The sequence below is a fragment of the Ammospiza caudacuta genome, chromosome 5, assembly GCF_027887145.1.
Source record: "Ammospiza caudacuta isolate bAmmCau1 chromosome 5, bAmmCau1.pri, whole genome shotgun sequence".
Taxonomy (NCBI): Eukaryota; Metazoa; Chordata; class Aves; order Passeriformes; family Passerellidae; genus Ammospiza; species Ammospiza caudacuta.
This window is the reverse complement of record NC_080597.1, coordinates 64,861,215-64,886,905: the sequence shown is the minus strand read 5'-3', so window position 1 is coordinate 64,886,905 and position 25,691 is coordinate 64,861,215. Positions and strand designations below refer to the sequence as shown.

The 25,691-nt window shown below is 40.7% G+C and overlaps 1 protein-coding gene across 1 annotated transcript in view; it reads left to right on the top strand.

Annotated features, from left to right (window-relative positions):
* LHFPL3 (LHFPL tetraspan subfamily member 3) overlaps positions 1–25,691 on the top strand; it is a 231,242-nt gene that overhangs the window by 137,580 nt on the left and 67,971 nt on the right. The window contains exon 2 of the mRNA XM_058805792.1: positions 20,061–20,297. Coding sequence (XP_058661775.1) covers positions 20,061–20,297 — 237 coding nt within the window. The remainder of the gene's footprint in view (positions 1–20,060; positions 20,298–25,691) is intronic.

Genomic DNA, 25,691 nt, shown 5'->3' with positions numbered 1-25,691 from the left:
GGGCCCTCCTGAGTCTGACATCTCTTCAGAACAGAGAGAGGTTTTATTGTTTGATGTTGTTCATTTTTGTACTGGTGAATGCTTTGCCTGTTAAATAAACAGGTTTTTTCCACTTTTCTCCAAGGAAATATTTTTCCAAACCAGCTGGGAGAGGGGCCGCTTGAATCTGCTTTCTAGAGGAACCCCTTTAGAGGTTTTCTCCCTAATTTGCCCTAAACCAGGACACCATGGCAGTGGCAGAGAGGATCTGCCCATCCTAAGAAGAGGCTGTCCCTCCAGGGATGACTTTTCCAGGGTAGAACTGAAACATGATCTTTTAAATGATGGGTCCATGCTGGAACCAGAAAGTTCCCTACCATAAATGCAAGAGTTTGGGGTTCAAAACAATGGTGACCTGAAGGTTTCCATTTCTAAACAAGAGTGGGATTTAGGAACAAGATGTAGTGCGTAGAGCAGACCCTTCAATGTGGCTGCTAGGTCCAGTGCCCAGAGAAGGAATGGTGCTCACAGTGCCAGCAGTGCTCTGCTGCTGGTGCTGAGCATCTGGGCTGAACAGCTCATCCACAGGGAGACCACGCTGGGAACAGGTCCTGTGTGCTTTGGCCTCAGCGTGGGTCCCAGCAGAAGGCTGGAAGTGCTGGATTTGTTTTAATCTAGTTTAAATTATTGGATCTGCGTATGACCCTTCAGGTATGCTTTCCATACTTCCTTTTAAGAAAATGTCAAAATCTTTCACATGGAGGTTACTGTTTGAACACACAGTGAGATTCACTGTGGGAGCTGACAGCACAGACACAGAGTGTGGGGGAGGGAGGGAAGGAGGGAAGGAGGGAAGGAGGGAGGGAGGGAAGGAAGGAAGGAAGGAAGGAAGGAAGGAAGGAAGGAAGGAAGGAAGGAAGGAAGGAAGGAAGGAAGGAAGGAAGGAAGGAAGGAAGGAAGGAAGGAAGGAAGGAAGGAAGGAAGGAAGGAAGGAAGGAAGGAAGGAAGGAAGGAAGGAAGGAAGGAAGGAAGGAAGGAAGGAAGGAAGGAAGGAAGGAAGGAAGGAAGGAAGGAAGGAAGGAAGGAAGGAAGGAAGGAAGGAAGGAAGGAAGGAAGGAAGGAAGGAAGGAAGGAAGGAAGGAAGGAAGGAAGGAAGGAAGGAAGGAAGGAAGGAAGGAAGGAAGGAAGGAAGGAAGGAAGGAAGGAAGGAAGGAAGGAAGGAAGGAAGGAAGGAAGGAAGGAAGGAAGGAAGGAAGGAAGGAAGGAAGGAAGGAAGGAAGGAAGGAAGGAAGGAAGGAAGGAAGGAAGGAAGGAAGGAAGGAAGGAAGGAAGGAAGGAAGGAAGGAAGGAAGGAAGGAAGGAAGGAAGGAAGGAAGGAAGGAAGGAAGGAAGGAAGGAAGGAAGGAAGGAAGGAAGGAAGGAAGGAAGGAAGGCTGCTGCACCCTGAGGGGCCATCGCACAGCATTCCCATGTGTCAGAAACATCCCATGCAGTCAGCCAGAGGCAATGTCTGAAGGCACCATGATTCTTATCCAGCAGGAGGCAATACGTAGTTATTCTCATGAGGAGATATATATTATTCTCTAAAACAAACATTTCACTTATCAATGTGGCTTATAGAATTTACAGCTGCTGCATCAGCAGAGATAAAATGCAGTGGTCGTGGACTAAAATATTGCATCTTGTGTGGCAGGGCTTGGGAGAGCAAATTTATTGATTTTTCTTGGGAGATGCAAATACTCAAGATCATCTGAATTTGCAAATCTTCATTATGACATAAAAGCAAATGAAGCACTGGGCCCTTACAAAGTTCAAGTATTTCCCTCCAAATCAGCCCTACAGCTGTAATCTGTGAACTCTGGAGCTTGGGGGGAAAAAAGACAACTTTAAACTCTGGAAATCTGACTTTTATTCAAGTATAATGAGGGAGAGGAAAAAAAAAGAGCAAAATAGTTTTGAGGAGCATCTAATAAGAGGCATAAAACCTACTAATCCTTCTGCAAAAAACATTAGAAGGAGAAAATCTGCCAGAAGTCCAGGAAGATGATCAAAGAATAAAGTCTCTGAGAAGTGTATGATAGAAGTCTCAGAAAAAGTCAGAGATATTCTAGGAAAACAATCTAAAATAAATCTTCTGCACACACAGTTACTTTGGAGGAGTTTGGGGAGGTTACCACACTGGAAGTCTTTCTTCTCTGAGATTTATTGGATGCTCTTTTTCAAACTGAAATGGGGATAACAAAGTTCATGGGAAAAAAATAGACTAAATGCATGATAATGGATCAGAAGGATCAACAGTAACAGAGTTTTAAAGGAACTTAAGGATAGTGTATTCAACATTTCAACAGCACTGTCTAACCTCTTGTTTAAAAATTCTTTGGTGCTAGAAGTGGGAGATAGTTAATTTTATATCAGTTTTCAAAGAGTTTAGAGGAGAAAAAAGTTACTGCAGAACAGGAAGATGGTGGCTGTATTGGCAAAGTGATAGAAGTGTTGATTTAGTGACCACTTGAAAACATGACGTACAGACTGGGGACAGTCAGCATGGATTTTAGAAGGGGAAATTATGGTTCAATAGAGTAGATCTGCAAAATGCTCAGGCAGGGAGTGCAGGGATAAGCAGAGGCAGCAAATCTCTACAATACTAGGACAGCTTGAGGGGGCCAGGACTCTTCCTCCCCTCAAAACCATTATACAGGGTCTGGATAAAAGTGGGAATACATGGGTAAAAATATTATTGACTGTAATTGCCAACCCAGGAATTAAGAACCATTAAAAGAAACTCACTGGTGGAAATTTTAAAATATTTTTTTCTGTCATCTGATGGATAACTAAGCTGTGGAAATCTTTACCTCAGAATATTATGGACACTGAAAATTAACAAGAATCAAAGGGAAAAATTAGTTGAGGAAGGAAAAATTCATGAAATGTCCCTAAATATAAAGATACCCTCACTGAACTGCAGATTGTGTGAGACTGGCAGAATGCCCCAGGGATGTGCTGCTGCCCACTGCTGGGGACAGGGTGTGGGGATATGGGAATGAGAATAATGATACAAGGAGACAATGCTAGGTGACCTAGTGCACCTAAATTTCTATTGTTTTGTTCTTTTGAGCTTTTCAATTACACTTTCTTGGGTGTCCACACACAGATATATGGAGAACCAGATCAGTAAAGATATCTGGGTTACCCATTCCAGCAGATTTTCAAAGGAGCTGAAACAATCAAATAGAGGCGGGCAGCTAAATAATATATATTCATTTGCTGTCAAAAGAAATTCTTTTTCTTTAAAACATATCATCAGAGTGGCATTTATTCAAATGGAAGCTTACAGACCTTATCTCCAAGTGTTACAGAGTCTGTTACAAAGAAGTTTCATATCAGCAAGGGCTGTGGCTCTGTAGAGGCTGGATGTATTATTGGAGGTGACAGAGCTGTGATAACCAATGCTCCTGCCTGCTGGCACTGGAATAGGGATGTCCTTGTGGGACCCCTTTTTGCCCTCAAGGTGAGCAAAAGTGAGGTGCACTAATAATTTGAAACAAAAAGAATTGCAATCTTAAGACAAACTGTCAGAGAAGTGTTTAGCACTTATATTTGTTACTATAGTAAAAAAGGTTTGTGAGGATTTTGATGCTTGAATAATTGAGACTAGGGATAGTTCGAGTGGCCTGGGCCCCAAAGGTGTAGACATGTAAAGCATTCAGATAAAGCCCTGCAAACCCCAAATAACGCAAATTAAAGCAAGGTCCCTACAGGAAGTTTTGAGAAAAAATATACATCTGCATCTCACTAGAAAGGGAAAGCAGGAATGTGTCTGAGTGACTGACAAGGGAGCAGTCAGCCTGCAAATGTTGTTGACACGTTCAAGGATGAAGGAAACAGGCAGGAGAAGATGGAGAAATATCTGCAGGAAGGATCAACTGAGAAGTGGGGGAAATCCTTGCAGGGAAGTTAGAGGAAACACTTGAACAGAAAAATGAAGGAGCAGACTGGAAGACTGAGAAGAAAGAAATGAGAGTTCAGGAGCATCTCCCAAAGTTGGGATCAGACACCACCTCTTATTCCATCCTTCTGTACTCTAGATATGTTTACTGTGGTCCCTTTTAAATCTCTTACATCCTGGGTCCACACCAGTGCACTGTTGTTCATACCAAAACTGTGGTAAACTGTTCATTTTTATGTTCCCATTCATTCAGTTCCCTTGGGTGGCTGGAGGTCTTGCTCAGGAGCTGTGGAAACCATGGAAGCTGCAGCCAGCCAATGCTCCCACCTGCCTCATTGAATATAAGGGCACATTTCAGTGGCACTCCTGTGCTGGAGGGATCAGGAGAGGATCCTGACTGGTTGAGTTTGAATTGCAGTTTCAACTGAGTTTCATCCATGAGGCACAGCTTAACTGAGTCTTCAGCAGGCATTCATTCACACTGCAGGCTGCTTGGGTGACTTCACCCTCACAGATAAGACACAGATACCCAAAATATTTAATACTGGCACCCATCTCCAACAAAGAGAGTATTTTTTCGCTTCTCCATTTCAGATAAATGTATAGGTAAATGTTGAACCTTGAATATAATCTGTCTGTCATGTTGAGGACAATGTATAAACCCTACCCATTGTGTGCTGTGTGGAAAGAGGCTTTGGCAGAGAGAAAAAATATCCAGAGCAACAGATGGGAGGTGACGTGATAACTGTCTGAGCAGTGGTAACCTTAATCTAATTCGTTTCCTAATCAAGATTAAGAAGACACCAAAGGCAAGAGAGAAGGTGAAGAACAAACCTGTAATCAATAAAGCAAATACAAGATGATGAAAGACATGCTGATGGATAGGATGCAGGAGAGGAGGGAAATCACAGGAAAAATTACCATACGTTCAGTCAATATGAAAACAAAGTATTCAGACCTTGCATCAGCCAACATGAACAGAACAGGAAAATGTGGGCAATGTTACAGGATTACAAACCATTTTATGGATAACAAAGGGACAACAAGGGTCAGCAAGTTAAGCAAAAGTGGTGAAAATAATTTTAAAAGTATATAGGAATTTGATAGCAAAGAATGGTGGCAAACTTGGCACGAAAAATCAATTGCCAATAAAACTCAAATAACACCTTTTCTAGCTCTGATGAAAATGCACTTTATTTTTGAAAGAGTCTCAATAAAAACAGAGCACTTACAGTTTTTCTCAGAAATGCTTTTGTGTTGTATTCAGTCAGTAGAGTTCACACTGATCAACCTGAATGTTTGAAATGTTTCCACTGAACCTGCTGCACTCTTTATTGGCAAAAAAAAGTTTCAGATGAAATGTTTCACTCAGTACTACCAAAAATGAGAGGTACTTTGACCTAGTAAGAGGAAAGACATTATAGCTGGCAGCCCTGGCTGACAAAGAATGTTGAGGCCACATACCTATATTGAGAGAAACTGAAATCCAAGTAAGTGAAGCCATTATTGTGTCTTGCTGCACAAGGCTCCAAGTGTGGCTTTGCAAAGGATATGACAGAAAGTCTGGTCACAGTCAGATCAGGGTGGTTATATTCAGCTGCAATAATTACTTTTCTGAGGTTTGTTTCTGACTGGCCACAAGGATTTTATTACAGAAATAGTGGCTTGCTTAAGCAGAAAGCCTTTTTTATTTGAACTGGTGAGATAAGGATAGTTATTTGCCCTGCTCATCACAGCCCTCCTAGGCAGAAGCAAGATAGCCCCAAGGTGGTACAGGGACATCACAGGAGTCCCACAGGAACACAAGACAAAGCTCCAAAGAACCAGCCCTTAACTGTGCCTTTTAAGTAATTCATGCATTCAGCTTTGGGATCACAAAAGTTAACACATGAAAACATAATTCTTGAATACACAAATTACTTCCACCAAATTTATAGCAGCACCTTACTGCCCAGTTCCCATGGTCACACTATTATTAGTACAATTCAACATAGCACTTTCTTGTTCAACAAAAATTATTCTAGCAATGAAACCAAATAAAAATACTTTGCCCTTATTGTCCAGTTTACTACTGGGCAAGGTCAGCCTAGCTTCTCTGGTCAGTGAGGTAGCTCCTATGTATTTTATTTATCAGTACACAATATATAGAATATACCAACAGAATATATGGAGTATACTAACAGCTAAGGTTACTTTTATTTAACGCTGTTGGATTTCTCTGGTCTCAGGTTGCTGCAAAGCTGTAGAGTCCCATCTTCACAGGGCTCTGCACAGGTTATCTCAGCTATTTTTATGTTTCTCTCGGTTTTAATGAGATACTATTTGTTACATGGTATTTTGTCTTCAATACCAAATATACAGAGTCCATACAGAATGACTGCTGCTGTACAGGTTTTAAGCAAGTTGGGTTTTACTGTCTCTGTATTTGATATCTCTGGAGTTGCATGGCATCTTGTGCACTTCCCTTTGTATTTCTGGGGTCCCTGTCTTTCAAGTGGACTAAGAACTCCACCTTTCCTTTCCTTCATACTTCAAAGCTGGACTTTTGGAGAGAACTAGAGAACCTGTTTTCAATAGGCACATGTCTTCATCATCATGATAAGGGTGTTTGTCAGCAGATTTAAGAATGTGTTGCCCCAAACGAAAGATTTCCATAGAAATTTTCATGAACTCTGAAATAAATTTGGTATAATTCCAATGCATTTGTTTGGGATAGGTCAAGAGTTTTTAACTCTGTCACTTTTGAGTACCACTTTCCAATGCAAAGAGACCTGTGAGACTGAGAAAAGAATTCACGGGTGTCACGGGTAATAGAGGTAGGAGAGGTAGGAATGATGCATTAAAGATTGCTGAATTACTGAAGCCAGGGGTGATTCTGACGGGATGAGTTCTTGAAGCTTATGTCTCATCTAGACATTTATTTTCGAAAAGCAAGTAATTTGAATGACAAGATACTGGATTGTTTACAAGGCAGATGTTATATTTTCTGTACATTTATTGAAATGCTCAAATACCTTTCATGCTGTCTTTCAGTTGCTTGCAGTGTAGTGATAGAAGCACTTGCTGCCTGATGCATTTGGGAACATTTTGATCTGCTTGTGGAATTGTTTTTCTGATGCCTACCAGAGTGAAACTAAAGCAGCTACTTCAGGAAACAATTTCATTATACAGATTTTCAGCCATTATTTATTTATAGAAAAGGACATGGAGCTCCAGAACCTAGGAACATTTTTGAAGGAAGACACAGTTACTGCAATCCCAGTTGAACTCTTCTTTCCTCTAGCCCCATCTCTGGATCCAGCTGGGTTAGAATCCTCTTACTCCCTTTGGAAACAGCACATCTGGTTCATTCTTCTAAAGCAGCCAGTGGGCAGCATGCCCTGGAGGGCTTTCACAGGTCACCTAGCAAGCCCTCAAGCTTCATACTCAACTCTGCAAGTACCCACTCTGCTTTTCTGGCAGACCACGTCAGTCTCAGTGGGTTTTGTGACCTTGTCAGGTTTTTCCCTTTGCCTTGCACTGCTGCTTTCCTTACATTGCTCCAGTTCTTTCAATGTCTGACCATACATCATCATTTCTGAGGCAGAAATCACCAGCAGTGGTATATTAATTGGCATTGCTAGAAGTTTTAAGTGGAGGGAGATCTGCTTTCTGTGACTTGTGGGCATCAGTGCTGAAAATCAGCACTGTTGTTTGCTGTGGCTGTTTGCTGGGTTTGAAGTTTACCTCAGAGGCATTGCAGCACTAGAATGCTACATGTTCTGGACTTCCAAAATGTTCAAAAGGCATTACAAATGGTTATCATAAACCTAGTCAGGACTTGAAATTGCATGTGCATACACACAAGGGTTTTTTGAATACTATACTAGTAAACTTTGGTGTATAGTGCAAATCTTGGGGTTAATCAAGTTACAGGCACAGAAATATACTTCTGTAGAAGTGAAATTCCAAAGTTAACCCTTCCAGTTAGGAACCAGTGGGGGTATCAGGTTTACCAAATCACTGAGGCAAGGGCTGTGGTGATAGAACTGAACAAAATTGGACACATTACTGATCAGACTGACTTGATAGCAAATATAAGATGAGATGTGCTTTACAACATGGAGATATTATTATAAGATATTTTTTTTAATCATGTAGAATTCTTCTATTTTTTCAAGTATTTCAAATTTTATCAATACTGCCATGCCTAAAGCAATGAGTTTAGAAGGCTCAGCAATCTCACAGGTTTGGCCCTAGGTAAGAATAGATTTCCCTCTAACAGGAAAAGGGCAGAAGACAAAATCATCTCCAGTGTCACCAGTCTCAGTCCCCAGGGCTCTCCCACCATGCAGGCTCAGATGCTCGGTGGAGGAGGCAAAGCCCCTGATGCCTCTGCTGCCTTCAGGCTCTGTAAGACATTGGCTTCTGAAAGGCAGCAAAGTCCTGCTGTCAAATGTCAGCTTGAATAAAGAGGCAGTGCAGCGGTCTCAGGGCCTATTGTCCATTTCTCTTTTCTCCCAAGGAAAGCTGCTAAGGGATCAGGAAGAGCTGTAGCAGAGATAAGTGAAGAATAGCACATGACTGTGCTGTGCAGGCATAAAGACGTATGCAGGTGCCTCAGGGGCATTGAAAGGAACTATACAAAAGTCAATGCCTTTATCATCTGTTCAGAACTTGTCTTGCCTCTCTGCCAGCCCATTTGCAATATTGGCTAGCACTGCTTGGGAAATCAGATTTAAATGATTGGAATGACTTTAGTTAAATCTTAGCGTTCCAGCTCAATAACAAGGCTGCCTCCTGCCTCCTTCCACTTCCACCTTTTTCTTCAGGGAAAACTGCCCCATATTGCTGCCTTTCAGCTCCTTGTCTCTTCCTCATATTCACCTCATCCTCTCAGCAGGCCTTTAGCTTTGCATTGTCCACTCCCCCTTGCCTGCAGCGTAAAGGTGCCTCAAACCCTGACCCACTTCCTTCCTATCTCACAAACCCCTCTGAGGTCCAAGGATGGGTTCCCTCATTCAGAGGAGATAGGTAGCAGGGTGGGGGCTAGCTTTGGGAAGGCTGCTGATTTTAAAAAAGGGAACGAAACCAGTCTGGGAGTAGATTTTCCCATGCAGAACTAGCTGAAGCCTTCTGGCAGAGTACATGGAAGAATTCCCAGCCCTGGGAGAAACCGGTGAATCCTGACCAGATTTAGTATTTGGATCATTTGTCCCAATAGTCTTCTGCCCACTGTCTCAAAAAGGGCAAGTACAGTTCCTGCAGGTCCAGGAAAGCATGGCACTGGCTCAGCTGTAGGGCATTACTTAGCAGAACATTAATGCTTTACAAAAGACAAGAGAAGCAAGAGCCTTCCCCTTTCTCCCCCCATGCATTATATTGCTCAAACCATAATGCTCAAACCTGGAGCTTGGCTTCAGTGCTGCCCCTGCCCTGAGGCTCAGCTGAGTGCGGTTTGCACTGCCTGTGTGTCCAGCTCTGCAGCTATTGCAAAGCTCACATCCTGAGAAAAGTGATGATCCTGGGTTTCTGGTGTCTAAAGATACTTGATGCAAGACCTCTGAGTTCTTGCAGTTATTTTAAAGGCACTGAGTAGTCAAATTTAGCCTCACAGCAAAACACATCCTAATAATATTTTAATGCACTGATCAAACTCCATCTTTAATAACTATTTACAGCATACACTTGGACAACTTCAAACTTTTTTTGGCATGGCCACAGCTACTGAATTTGTGCCAGAACCTATCCCCTGACAATTCAAAACTGCCTTCCTCTTTACAGCCTAAATGTATTCCTGGATGGTTTATATGCATTTGTTCAGATGCCAAGACTGCCCTTTCAGTTAAATAGCTCTTCCCCATCTCTGGGACCCATTCCCTCCTGTTTATACTGAGTAATCATAAAATTCATCAGTTTACTGTAAGGCATGCAGATCTGTTTTCTAGGCAACACTGCCACGGCTTTTTAAAGGTTTTCACCTCCTTTTTTGCAAATGAATGCTTACTGGCTGTGAAGTTGTTCATTTTCAGAAAGAAAAGACTAAACTTGGTATTTATTATAGATGCCACTATAGGCTTAGATGTAGAAATTTTCTTTTTAGATTAATATCTTTTGCTTCTTCATTCTGTTTCTACCTTGATAGCCTGCAGAGTTTTGCCATTTTTACCCTGAAAACAGTGGCTGATGCAGTCCCAGACTTCCTCTCTTGCCAGCACATTCAGATTTGCTTGCATTTGCAGTAATTTCAGAACAAGTTGGAGACATGCACTGCCCAAATCTAAAACCAGGCTGTTGTAGATGCATGGTCTTTGTCAGGTCAGCTTGGATGAGATCTGGCAGGAAAAGAAAATCACTTTATGCCTCTCTTCTTTCTTTCTTTGCCATTACATTTTAAAACCTTTAATAATGGAGGGGAATGACAAATTTGTACACAGACCATAGTGAGAGAGCCCAGCAGTGAGCTGATTCTTTGCCTCTTACCGTCATTTATTCTGTTAGATTTTCATTTCAGTTTGATTTAAAGAACATTTATTTTTGTTTTGTAGTTCCATCAAGCTCCTAATTCTTTGGCTGCTCTTCCCCCTAGGTTTTATTCTTTATTAATTTCAAAGATTATCTCTCAGCCTCCTCATAAGAACATAGGCCAGGAAAAGAACTACTAAATCCTCATATCTAGTTCTGTTATCATGAGCAGTTACAACTTCATGCAATATGTTTCCTAAAATGCCTCCTTACATCCTAAAATAACCTTGCTCTGATTAACTGGTCATTGCAAACACCACTCTTCTAAAGCTTAGACACCACCAGCACCAGATGTCTAGAGCCTACATTATGCTTTAAAAAGTCCCCCTAGTACTGCTAAAACTCTTTCCCATTGGTTCCCTTGACTGGTGTCCCATGGTCCTCCAAGGGATGACCAACATTCACATTTTCTCCATGATTTGTCGTGACAGTCTTCTGCATTGATAGTGCCTCCCATCAGTGGATTTAACTACCAGACCTCTACTCTTGCCAAAGCTGGTAACGAAAACATGAAATGATTGACATCCAGGCTGATCCTTGAGGTGCCCAGTGTATCCTCACAACAGCTGGAGGCTTTTCTTTCAAGCCAAAAATGACAGCTCCCTATGAACAAAATGCATGAACACCTTACAGTCTCATGTAACAACCTCTTTTTTCCAGTTAGTGTTTCTGTATGACACAGGATCAAATACTTCATGAAAAGTGTGTTGCTTTGTATTTCTTTCCATGTTTTTAGCTATTCTTTCCTTCCATAATTGGCCAAAGAACTGGGATAAAATTGAATGATGGCTGGTTGTTCCAATTATTTTTCTGTTCTCAATTTTGTCTTTTTTTTCCTAAAATGTAGGTAATGCATCTGCTCTTCACCACTATCTCAACAATGAATTTGATTTTAAAATCCTTCCTAACATATTTGCAGTTTAATGTGTTGGTTGTTTCGGTGTTTGGTGTTGGAAAGTGCATTCCTCCAGTTTGAGCACATTATGATTGTTTTTGATGCTGTGGATTTGGAGGCATGAGTTTCCATTTCCAAATGCTCACACCAAGCAGTCACAGCATAATTCTCCTCTTCTCTGTCATCCACTTCATTGAAAAATGAGACAAATAATTAGGCCCTAATTCCTAATTCCCAGACCAACTCCATATCTGCTTTTCTTCTTTTTTTATTAATCTCACTGAAGATTATTCAACTACTTGTTTCAATTTGTCTTAGAGTTAGCACAGCTTGACTTTTAGAAAACTATCTTTTAGACCTGCATTACCTAACCTTCAAAATATATCTTTCTTTGCAAATAATTTTCTTTTCCTGGAATTTCTAAGCTCTCCGCTCACATCTTTTTTTTTTCTTTTTTTTCCTCAAGGCTTTTTTGGGAAGATAGGTAATGAGAGTAGAATGAAACAGAGTTTGTTAGTCATCGATACAGAGCTGAAAGTATCCCTGGAATTTCATTTGTCTTGTCAAGATACTTCAGAAAATTTATATCTTTGTCCAAATAAATTCAAGGTTTGCCCCACAATTAGCATGGACTTCTTTATTCTAGTTAACTTGTTAGCAGTTTCTTTCGCCTTTTAAAAAGTTCACCCACCTAAAATATGCATTAAAATCCAGGTTCAGAAACATTTTTGTTCCCATATTATTTAATATATTCTCATTTTATTTAAATTGAATTGACTCATGGTCATTGAAAGTGAGGTTATTTTCAGCTCTTCCTTGTCTTTACCAGAAGTGTGTTTAAAATATCTTGGCTATTTGGATCAGTAACTTGTGGTGGAATGTCAGCTGTATATATCTCAAGAAATTCCTGGCCTATGCCATATTAACACCTATTCTCCAGTCTGTCTGTGGTAGCCTACACAGTACTTGTGTTGAATTTATTAATTAATTAGATCTAGTACTTGTCAGTATGCCATGATATGTTTTGAATGAAGAACAGGTTCTGCAAAGAGAAGTTAACATTGAAGTAGAAAGATGTAGAACTCCTTTGGGACAGCACTGAAATAAACACTTTCAGTGGTAAGTCTGTGTGAGAAAAGTGCATTTTGGATATGGCCACAGCATCAGAGACCCTGCCTGAGCGACAGCTGAGCCCAGCACAGGGGTTTGCCTTTGTTCCTGCTGTGATCTCTGGGCACAGACCCCAGCTGGCACCCAGACCTCCTGACACACATCCTGTGGCACAAAGACACAAAGTGATGGAAAACTCCAGTGGGCTGTGACACAGTTCTCATGTTATTTTAGATACTTTAAGGAGAAAATGAGAAAAAAAAATAGCATCAGATCCCAGGCCCTTTGGACACCACAGGAGGTGACACAGCATGAGTGTAACTTTTGACATGCACCACCTGTGGGTTTCCAGCTGTACCACCTCCCATACCTGATTCATCCTAAAGAAGTATTTTTATCTCTGGTTGTATATGATTTCAGTTTCCTCACTCTTCATCAGTTAGTCATCTACCTCTGCTACAGCTATTAGCAATGTGTTCTCATGACATTCCTAAGGATTTTTTGCCCACATAGTGATTTGGCCTGCATCCTTTAGTAGCTCCCAGCTTCCATATTTTTCCTGGACAATAAATACCCATTTCAAATTACCATGGCTGGAACACCAGAAATTGTGTTCTTTCACAAGGAGTTATATTGGGACCCATCTTGTGGATCACCTGCCACACACACTTATAAAAATTTATTATGTTCTTACATTATTTTTATTCTCCAGCTAATATAGCTGTTGTACTAACTAAATAATTCATAGAACTACATTAATCTCAAAGTTTAATTATCGTGGCTAATGATCAAAACTTGGAAGTTAAATGCTCCCAAGATGATACAACCCCACACAGAATTTCTGTTTCTATCCAATCAAAGAATTCTCTATCCAAACATGAATCCAGCACGAGGTCTAAAACAGGTCCCCTTGGTGTTGTGAAATTTCTCTTACAGTTGACTTAACTGAAGTAGATTGCACTATCATTGCTGTTCTTTTCTACTTATTTACAGTTTAACACATTTCTTCATATAGCTTTGCTTCACTTTCTCAGTTGTTTCCATCTTTCTGAACAATTCATGTTCTGTAGTGCTCATCTTTGGATATAGCTGTCAGTCAGCCCTATTTCTGTTATGTCCAGCTTCACATCTTGCAACAGCTGATCAAATTATTCCATTTTGCTGCCTAAGCATAACTAGCAGGCATCAAAATATCTGCTACCTGTCTGCTCAGCCAGTCTTCTCCCCCTGACCATAGCACCCACCTCACTACCACTTTCCCCAATACTATTTTCTTTATCTTTACTGTCCAGTCACTGAATGTTTGGTCTTCTTTTTCCCTTTTCTTAAAATCAGCATGTGAAATACACATATCTTTATATATATATATATATATATATATGTATGTATGTATGTATGTATATTCTTATCAGATTTCTTATCAGAAAGTCCAGGCCCTAATAAGTCAAATGGCCATAATTGCATCATGTCTTTAGTATTATCACAGGAATGCAGTAGAAGATTCTCCTTTTTCTCCTTCTTAGCAGTCTCTATAAATATTCTTAATCCTGTGGAGAGACTCAGGCTTGTCTATATTACCAAGCAAGATGATAGGAAATAAGAGAATAAGTAGATTAAAGTAGTTACTGCTGAAGCCTTTTGCATCCTCATCACATGGGACTTTAGGGTTTTGCCTCAAATCAGAAATAGTTCTGTTTCCTGGACCCAATGCCCCCATTATACATATTGTTTGAAGTTTTTTGAAGGAAGATTAACCCACTTTGCTCCTTCACTTTTGGGGAGGAAGTTGATGGGAGCATCACATCAACATCCTGCAATACCACAGGGCACCTTCCTCATGCTGCATGGAAGCTCAGGTCACAGAAGTCCAGATGGGATTTTATCATTCCAGCTCTCTAAGAACACTGCCCTTGAATCTTAAATTTTTTTGCACTTTTCTCACTGACTGCCTCATACCCAACAGCAGTCATGTGGCTAGCAGCCATCTATGAGCACCACCAGGAATTTTCAGTCTGCTTATGCACAAACTAACAGGCTGTGTCATCTCTTTGGGGATCCAGCTGGCACCTCTCTGAAGAGCCTTTTCAAAGGTGGGCATTGTACATGGCAGCCTTCAAACACAGGATCAAGTAAGAGGTCATACATGACATTTGCCTTTTTGTACTGCACAAGAACTGTTCCAGGTATTATGGAAGCTCTCCATAGGTCAAGAGCTTTCTCTTAGGCACAGGGTTTTGGGTGATGAAGCCCACACATTGAGCCATAATTTTAAGGTCCCTACTCAATGCTGAAGAACTTATCTAAATGAACTTCTAGGCTCCTCCAGAAATACTCTGATTGCATGCAGCAGAACTATTTCTGTGGATGGCATCAGTAAATGGAGAGAATTATGGCATTCACTTCAAAATTGCACATTTCCTCCAAGCCATGACATAAATATAAACACAGAGGATTATTGTCCCACTGAGAAGTGCAGTCCACATCACCTGGATCAATCTCAGTTGATGGGTGTGTAGCTTCTGTCTTCACTCAGGATTGTGTTTGACCCTGTGTCTTCAGCCAGCTCCACTCAGCATTTCCTTTTTTCCCACTTTCCTTTTTTCCACTCAGCATTTCCGTTTTTCCCAGCTACAAGCTCCTGAGAGACTAATCCTAATCACCAACATGGCTGGCAAAAACTCTATTCAGTTTATTGGAGATTTAATGGGTCACTGTTTGTAAATACCATTTTGGGGGGTTAAAATAAGGAAACAAAAAACCTCTTGCAGTTTGGAACCAGAGAGGTTTGAAGACTCTTGCATGTGAGGGCATGGAAAGAAAAGAGATGGTCAGCATAATTCCCATTGCATTTTTTTTATTCCTTTATCAGGAAAGTTGCCATCCTCATACTCTACAGGCAAGCAAATTTGGTCTGTTGTCAGGAAAAGAATGAAGATGAGAGAGGAGTCCTGCCAGCGGGAATTTCTCAGCACTGGTTTCCTGCATAGCAGTCAGCTTTTTTTATAAATAGAACCTCATTTCATGCAATGATATAATATTAATCTGTCACTGTGTTTGGCACAACCATAGGATAGTGAACTGCTTGTTTGCTAATTACCATTTGAGCTCATGCACAGAGCACAGTCTGTGATAATATTAGCTTGGTCAGAGTCACAAGTCTGTCAGTGCCAGCAACAATTCACTGTCTGTTTCCAATCTCTGGAAGTGTTGTATCTGCATCCTTTCATCCCACGAGGTAAAAATCCTGGCTCTCTCTCCTAGTATGAATAATTTGTCTTGTCACTCACAGCCCAAGAGGAAAACCATGTGACAGTTCCTGTTAGCTGTTCACATGAGAAAAAACTGTTTAAGAAGAAAAGCAAATATATAAGGCGTACTTTTATTATTTTTAAGTACTTTTATTAATCACTTTTTGAAAGTTTTAAAAGCTCCACCAGACTCCAATATGTGGGAGAAAGGAACGGTTTGGGTGGTGAGGCACTGGAAGAGGTTGCCCAGAGAACTTGCAGATACCATCCCTGGAAATGTTTAAGGCTGGATTGGATGGGCTCTGACCAACATGGTGGGTGAATTAAATGGTCTTTAAAGTCCCTTCCAACACAAGAGAGTCACCTTGTCATCACAGGAGAGGAAGAAATGGAGGAAACCCAGGGCCACCCTTACAAAGAGAATAATCCTTCCAGGAGCTTTCTCAAGCAAAGGGAAAACCTGTGGATGTGATTCTTGTAAGTTTTACAGCTGCCCAAATGGTTCTGAATGGCGTCAGTGACACGAGTCACTCATTTATCAGTTCCCCTGCTGCTTATCATGAAGGGCCTTGGTTAGAGGGGTCCTAGGCTGGGCTGTCTGTCAGGAGGGTGGTACTGACCTGATGTACCCAGATCTCACACAGAAGTCTGCTTCCAACCAATATAGATTTAACTTTTTCCTTACTTGAATCAAAGAGTCTATAGGAACTGATGGTTTAAGAGTTTTTATTTAGTCAGTGAACTTTTCAAATCCAAACACCATTACTACTTAGCAGTAGAACTGTGGTAGCTTTTGTTGCATTTCCATTTCGGTAACATTGCCATTACAGACAGTGGAAGTTAGACAAAGAGATGGGAGCCATGTCAGTGTTATAAAATCATCTCTTAGCAGTTTCACTGAAATTACATAAAATCATTTCCATTTCACAAATTTGTATAAAACTGAAAGTAATTTCCTATTGAAGTGAAGGGAGACGACCACCCGATTGATGCATCGAACTCCGATTTATTGATCGATCAGCCACTTTATATAACAGTGTTAATTAACTTCATGCATATTGCAAAATCCAAGCTCGCGATAGGTTAACAGAGAAAACTCTAACCACTCCTTTTGTTTTACAATACCTATGATTGTTTATTAAAAACAGGACTAGCGTTCCCACTGTGATATGAAAGGTTCCCAAAACTTCCATACCTGTTCCCAGGGAGCTATCTTTTCCCAGAGAGCCCAGGGACAGAGTGTTTTGCTTGTTATGGGAAGACTGTCTGAGAACCTTATAGTTTACAAAGTGATGCTTGAGAGAGCCTAATTGTTTATAGAATCAAGCCTGGGAACTGCTTTACAACTACCTTTTACTTTTCCCTCTGCTGTATACCTTCATGGCCTCTTTCTTTAAGCCATGCTAGAACCAGACTCTCCACAATTTCCTTCTAGAGAAAAGCCTTCTAATACTCTGTAGCAGAATTCAAATGTAAATATTTCTAGCAATGCAAAGTAGATCTGTTGGTGGATTTCATATCTGTCTTTTCAATCTTGTAGCTGATAAAAGAATCATTACTTGTTTATATTATTGAGCAAGTCTGTGCTCTTAAAGGCATTCAGTGCAAAATATTCCCTCAACAAAAAATGACTCAAGGTTGACTAATCTTACTTATGTTACCCTCTACAGGTAAGGTATGATTCCTGCACCTGAAGATGTTAACTAAGTAGTCATCTAATAGAAAGCATCTTAACCGTATAGGGAAAAGATAAAATAATAATAACCCCTCCTTGATATCTGTCTTTATGCAAAGGAATCTAGTCCAGACATTATTTACCCATGTGTCTTATTACCAAGAGAAGTCCAACTGCAACCAACAGAATGACTCCAGAAATTTAAGCAAGTATATCAAAGAATGCAGGAACAGAATTCAGGAAAGATGAGTTAATTGGAAATCTGAGGAACACAGCTGGGAAGCTGTACACTGAATTCCTGAGATAAGGGTCCATTTTTTTAATTACCTATGTGCAAAAGAACAAAGTTAAATTACTTTTAGGAAGTACTAAGAATGTGTCTGATGTGCTGTATAATAAAAAATCGACAGAAATGTTGGTATTAGGTAATTATTCATGCACAATTAGCAGAAAAATTACACATCTATTGATCATTAACAGAGTATTAAGCTTTCTCACATGTTAAGGATGATTAATAAAAGTAAACTGGCTTTGGTATTTGCTGTTATATAGTAAATGAAACTTTGCCAACAGTTAGCTGGGTAAATATGGACATTTTCATGAACACAAGAAGTTTGCAGATTTACTGCATTGTTTGAGTGGAGTTCTTTTCAAGTATGAGGGAAACAAATGTGAGGGCAACTCCACTTTTTGGAACTGTGTGTAACCAGTTCAAGAAAATAAATTATTGTACTGTTTGTCTCTAAGGCCTTTGAAAGATCTTATGTAATTGTGTAAATGAGTTAAGGCAGACAATATGTAATTTACAATTTGTCCAACCTTCATGTTGTGAGTAGACTGGTCATTATCTAATCTTCCATGTTTCTAAGCCTAACTGTCCTTGAAAGAACAAGCTATTTTATTTTTACACAAATTGGCTGTTCAGGGGGAACTCGTCAAACACCTTGGGTGCATTTTCTGCAGACATGCTTTCAGGACATTGTCTACTGCAATTTTGTAGCTGTCAAAAGGAAACTACCATTCCTGAACTCTCTTTACACATCCCTCTTCCAGTATTTCATCATATTGATCCACTCTAAGTCTGTTTTTATTTTGTGGGCATTAGAGGTCTGTGAAATGATAGTGCCTATGCTTGTCCAGGAAAGACAAGAAACCTGTCACAACGACAGGAAACCAATCCCACAGTGACAGCAGCTGTTGGCTGCACAAGCTACTTGGTGTATAAACTGTCATTTCCCAACAGAGGTCTGACTCAACAAAAACTTAAAAGGCTGAAAGCCACACAATGCATTCTTTTCAATTAGCACATTCACCTGCAATTTTGAGCATATAATACAATATTAAGACTTATAAAAGAAGGTTTAGGATCCATTGTATCTCATCAGCCATGCAAAGATAGAAGGGCTAATGATGGAAATGTGCCTGTTTCCAAGTCACTATGAGTAACTGAAAGGTATTTCCCAGTCACTAAAGGTAATTGATGAGGTAACTGAAAGCATATGGATTTTCTGATTCTCTTAGATGCAATAAAAACTGAAGAATGAACCCATTCAACATAATCATTATTTTTAGAATTTTCTTATGCTATTTTATTTTTGTATGCTATGCTCTCCCGCTGAAGGTGACTCTACCTGGCTTCAAGACAGGCATTACCAGAAAAATTCTGAGATTTTTGGTCATAGGTCAGTTTGTACAACACCAAGCCTGCTGGCAACAAATAAGGCCCACCTGTCCCAAAGAACTTTATGTCAGGATTTAGCAGAACTCATTGAGAGAGTTTTAAAGTGGATTTGAAGGAGAATGGGGACATATCCAGGCTTGACAGACATAGGATATAGGAAGAACTATATAAACCATCCCAGTAACAAAAGAAGGCTTAAGAGCATCTCAAATCACAAGCAGCCAGAGACACAATCACAGACAGGACTGTGGGAGATCCCTTTCCACCCCTGCTGGGATACTGACACAATCAAATATTTCCATAAAGTCCTGTACACCAATGATTGCAGTGTGGAGGACAAACAGGAGGAACTGGAGATCTGTGTGCAGTGCCAGGGCTTTGCTGTCATTGCAATGGCAGATGTGGTGGGACAGCTCCCATGGCTGTAATGTCAACCTGAAGGGCTCCACAGAGCTCAGGACAGACCAGGCAGGCTCTGGGGTGGAGTTTCCCTCTGTGAGGCAACACTTGAAATGAATCAAGCCCTGTCTTTGGGTGGATAGTGAGAAAGTCCAGTGTTTATGGTTAGGATAAAAGGGCAGATTGCCAGGAAGGATAGGTAGTTTTTTTGCTCTCTTTTAAACTGGTTGTTTGCCTGATGACTCAACAGTAACCTAGTTTTACCTTTGAAAATCCAGGTTACTAACTATTTTCCCTTTTGGTTTTGTGTGGTCCTTTCATATTGCATTGAAGAAATTGGTCCCACAAGGAAAATGTTATTGTACTGATGCAAAACCTGACCAGGGATCCAGGATGTAACAGCTTTTTAAGCAAGGTGTGCAATTGATGTTGCATCTTGGGTTTTTATATTAAATACTTAATCATAACATGTAATTGTGTGATTTGTTTTTTTCAAGTAGCCTAGCTTTGGAGTTCAGGATGAAAAATAACTAATATGATATTAATGCTAACTTTGTAGGTTCTCAACAAAATGAAAGCTTGGTCTCATTATCCCATTGTTCTCCTTTTCTCTTTTCTCCAAGCTGCCTGTCTCGTCCTGGGTTGTATGATTTTTCCTGATGGCTGGGATTCAGATGAGGTAAAACGGATGTGTGGTGAAAAGACAGACAAGTACACGCTGGGGGCTTGTTCAGTCCGCTGGGCATATATCCTGGCAATTATTGGAATCTTGGATGCCCTGATCCTCTCATTTCTGGCATTTGTGCTTGGAAACAGACAAGACAGCTTGCTAGCAGAGGAGCTCAAGTTGGAAAACAAAGGTAGGACTGCTTTAGAAACACTATTGTTGGGTGGCCTCAAGGGCAATTGTTTAAAAACAATAATCAGTTTCGATTTCATTTTATGTTATGCTTAAAAGTTGGCATGCTGGCTTAATTCCTACATTGCTGGGAAAGAATAAATGCAAGGGGCAGAGTAAGTTTTGCATTTCAGTCTCCAAAAATCTGAGAAAGCTCAAATTTGATGTAATTTCTGCCCTATGCATGAACTGTCCTTAGTTTTTAGAGCTGTAGATGGGATGTTACTGTGTTACTCACTTTAATTTTCACTGTCTCCATCTTTTCCTGTACCCCATGCAAGATTTGCTCACTTGGTTGCTTTAGAATTTTGCAATGTAATATGGATATCTGTAATATGGCATGTGTTTTAGCACAGTGCCCAGCAAGGGGGCAGTGCTGGGGGTGGCAGTGACCTGTGTATGGGACTGCCCATACAGCAAGGAACTGGTGGGCTGAGGATCAGAGCCTGGATTGAAGAAGAATCCTAGTTCTTCCTGGAATGTGCTGCTTTGAGCTCATGAGTCAGCTCATGGGAATCTAGGCTGCTGCAGTAACTTAATACTCATGCAATGCTTTGGGGATAAAACTCATTTCTAGATTAAGTACATGAAAATGGCTTGGACCAGTAATTTATCACACATTTGCAGGAATGGAGATGTTTTTTAGTAGGTGTGTGCAAGCCTGGCTTATTTCTGCAGCCCCTTCCCCTTGTGCTCTCCTGGCATCCCAGCTGAGTATCTGATGGGATAGATACCACAGAGGGCAAGTCCCTGCCTTATCTTTTTAATGGGCCTGTTGTCCCTGAATCTGTCTAATCCCTTCTAAACCTGCTGATACTGTCAGCTTCTCCAGCACTGCATGGCAGCAAGTTCCTGAAGCTCACTACTGACTGCTAAAGAAGTACTTTCTTTTATCTGTTTCAAATTGATCCCCTGCTAGTTTCACTGACTGTCCCCAAGAGCAGGATTCTGCCTTCAGCTCATCTACCACCTTTGTAATTTTGTGGGCTGCTTCTAATAATAGCAGAGGTATCAGGAGCTTTTCACCACCAGATTGCGGTTTGGCAGCCAGTGTTGTGTGAAAATAGCTGGCCTTAGTGCTGGTCCAGAAGAACCATTATCTGTACACCTGTACAGTGGCCCCTGCTTGCTGGATTGCAGTCAGCACACTCAGCCCAAAGATAAATGGACTTGAAGATTGAATTCCAGATACAATTCCAGATCTGGATGGAGCCTACTAATGTTGTGAGTTAAGGATAGTCTATGTCACTTGCAATTGCACCTGTGCATCTGTCCTGCAGGTAAACTGAGGGCATCAGCTTCAAGGACTATCCCTGGGACCCTTTCCTGTAAAGATAATATTCATCTGCATTTGGAAATCAAAATACTTGTCAGAAGGGCATTCACAGCTATGCCACAAGTGCTTTTGGCATCACCACTATGTCTGATTTGTCTATACCATATAGAGCTCATGTACCCAACACTACTTGTATCAAAGAAATGCATCTGTTTTGGCACCTTGTGAGCAAAAAAACAGCTTCTGGAGCCTCCTCACCTCTCACATTGCTGGCACAAACCCTTGCCAGAACATTTGGTCCTCAGCACGTCAGAAAAAATTATTCAGCAGCTCAATTTCCTTGGATTAAACACAGAAACATACCACACCATTGGCTTCAAGACAAACCAGAACTCAACAAAAAGGGACCTGCCCCACTCTGCCCTTCACAATCAAGCCTAATGATCACCACTTTTTAAACTGTCTTTCCAATTAAGTGAAAAGGAGTCAACTTGGCCTCTAAAAAGGACGTTCTTGTCACAAAAAGCTTTTGCTAAGCAGCAGCAGGGCAAGTCTAAATGCCCCTGAGCCCCCCAGCATTTACCCACCTGCACAGCCTCAGCCCTGAGGAGACCCAGCAGGGACACAGCAGTGGCATCCATCTGTACCCCTGTGCACTGAATACACGAGTGCTTTGACACTTACCCCATAAACCACATCCCCTTGCCCCCTTTCAGACTAAGGGATAGTGGAGAATACTCATCAGCATCAGTTCACAGGCAGAATATCCATGCATCTCTTGGAAATGGTCAGGATGTGAAAATACTGCTCTGGGCAAATAGCACTAGCATATCTCCCATATAAACAAGGAGATAAGATATGGATATAGACAATTCTACCCTCAGCTTCCCAAGCTGCTCCTACAATGTGAAGTCAAAGCCCTTAAAACAAGTAACCATGAACCAGAACTTGCCAGCTGGTTGACACTTTCTACCCTCCTTACTCTCCAGGTTGTTGAAGGCTTACATCTGAGCTGCAGCCACTGCAAAATAAACAGGCTTAAAGACAGCAAGTAAGGGAATATTGTTTCTTGGTTATAAATCAGCTTTCAGTAAAATAAATAAAATTTTAAAAAGTAGTGTTGCACAGAGATTTGCACACCTTTAGCTAGAGAATCCTCTTCCCCAAACAGGAATAGCCTACCCATGGGATCACTGCTGCAACAGGAAAGCTTCTGCAAAAGCTGTATGTGAAGCTGAGTGACAGGAGCTCACCTGCCCCATGGAGGGATGACAGGACAGAATGCTCATCAGCTATCATCCTTTAAAAAGAAAATAGCTCAGGATTCAGTGAACATGCAAACTCTTGCAAAATTGCAAAGCCCTGCTTGTCAGCATGTAGTTTCCATGGCATGCACTCACAAACATTCAGGCCAACTTGTGCAAAATTAGGTACATCAGTATGAATATAGAGACCAAATTTAAGTTTTCCTAGATAGCTACAACACATACAAGAATTACCAGCAGCTCTGGTAGTAATAAACAGTACAAATGCAGAAAGAATACAATATACCCGTGTTCTCTGTCCAATATAATTATATAGTCCCTTTTTGTAAAGTTATGTACCCCCAACTCCTCCTGATATATAAAAAGTCAGTGTATGCTCATTTTCATTTCAGTTAGGGTGTACATTACAATAATAAAAATACTTTCAAAAACGAAAAGCAAGATTTCTGTTAGTCTCTTCCCATTTTCAGACTGGTGCTTCTCTTCATGGTGCTCATCCCCTTTCTTCTTATCTAAAGAGTCCAGAGTCACCCACTTCAGACTCCTGCTGTTTTGGTGTGTGGCTTTTTGGTCAAAGCATTTAAGAGGATGATGAATTCAGAGCAAATTCAACCACTTGAATTCCCATTTGAGAAGGGAAATATCCCAGAAACTCATTGGAGAGGGATCTGTGATAGATTGCTATAGACAGAGGAACCTGGAACTATGTTAAAGGGTTTACCATCTTGCCTCAAAATAAGAAGTATTAAGGTACCCCCCTTTCCAAAGGCAAAACCAGATGCTTTATTGAAGCCTACAATCATAAATTCCAGGCTGGGAACTCCTGGCCCTCATTTCCAGCTTCAAAACGATTCCCTGCCATGCCAGCCAAGAACAAAGTTTTGCTACAGCTGTGAAGAGCTCACATGCTCTCACTGAGCCTCAACTGTAAGTGGCTCATCTAGCATAGCACCACTGCAATTAGATCCACTTGTTAATTTCCTTGTTCAATTACAACCTATTTCCCTTCAGTTATCACCTCCACACTGAGCTCCAAGTAGTTCTGAGTAAAAGAACAGCAGACAAGTAGCACCAGACATATTTCATCTAAAAACCAGCAGCTAGAAGCCAAACTAACAGGTTTGTTTATACTTTTCCCCAAAAATTTTCTTCTTATGATAATAGCAACCATTTCCTTGTGATTTCTACTATATAAATAATGTTGGAAAAGAGAAAATATGAAGATAAACATGGAGATTTTATTGTGTTTGGCAAAAAACAGAATAAAATCACTCCAGAATGAAGGTATTCATAGCACTGCTGTAGGATCTGTGCCCACAGTGTGAAGTTTCATCCAAGGAGTATTTGAGCAGTCATTGGGCCACATCCAGAACCTTCCTGAGCAGCCTCTCAGTGTCATGCACTCCATTGCCCAGTGTGCATGGAATTCTGTCAGCACCAGCCAGGGGATTTTTGGCTCCCCCCGCTACATCATCCTACAGAATGTCATGTAGGACACTGATCTTCTGCTCCTCTTGGTTTGGGGTTGTTCACTCCTTAGGTAAAAGGTTTCCAGATTCCAGCCCTGGTGATTAATGACAAAGTATTTTGGAGTTTTTAATAGAAACTGAGGGGAAGAAATGGGAGAGTGAGATCAGGAGTCAAGGGGTTTTGGTACAAACTTAGAAGACACATTAAGGTCCTTCTTTTGAAAATGTCTATTTTTTAGTTTTATGAGCTTGTGGGAAGCACATAGGTATGTATGCAATAAACTACTTAGATTTTTCTCCTGGTATTGAATGGAACTAAGACAAAAGTTTTGGAGTGTTATTCAGAAAACAGAGTTTGATTCCTGTTTCTCATACTGGATCTGTCATCTGACAAAGTCAAATGACATTTCTCTGTCTTTTAAATGGGAAGAAACGAGACTGACTTTGTTGATATGTTGTTTGTGGTTTGTGGTTCAGCAATGAAGATGAATTAGAAAAAGTAAATTATGCTTAAATTATTATTAAAATATGTATTCCAAGATTAAGGTCTGATAAAATTATTTTGTCAAGGAACTACTTTGCCAATATGCTAAATGATGATACTCTTAAGGGGAGGCAAATGAGACATCAAGACTAAAAGTCAAAAGCTGATTAAAATATCTTATTAAATAAAGGTCAATCTTGCAATAGTACTGATTGATACATCAGCTGATCCAAGAGTTCCTTTCCAGATCTACTTTCTATAATGAGAAAATAAAATTAGTCCTAAACACATGCATTAATTACTTAACTACAGAAGCTGGAGACCATGAATAAAGAGTCCTAGTTCCCACTGATTAATGAAGAAAGAACACAGTGAACTGTGTTCTGTCTCACAGGAAGATGTATCCCCACTTGCTGTTACCCTCTATAAGGACTCTCATACAACAGCCCAGTTAAAGAAATTCTCTTTCCATTGGATGAGCTCATGGTATGATGGACTTAAAGGATGGGGTCTGACAGGAAAGCTTGCACCAAAAAGACTTAAGCAGCCTCAAAAATGCTTCTTAAATGGTACAGGTAACTTAATGCATTGAACAGGCTCTGTGCTTAGCTGAAAAATTCTGTGCTGCAGCAGAGGGGCAGGGTGCCTGGGAATGGGGGATAAAGACCTCGGACAGTGCTGCTACAAGCTACAAACAAATCTCCAGCCTGGTCAAGACAAGTCCATAGTGAGTCTGGACAGAGCTATGTTGTTAATTTAAAAGTAAGCCTATGCCCTGTTACAAGCATGATCATGTTTACTGAGCTAGAAGGAAACAAGTCTGACTGTGCCGTCACTGGCAACTGCATTAGAAATGGTGCTT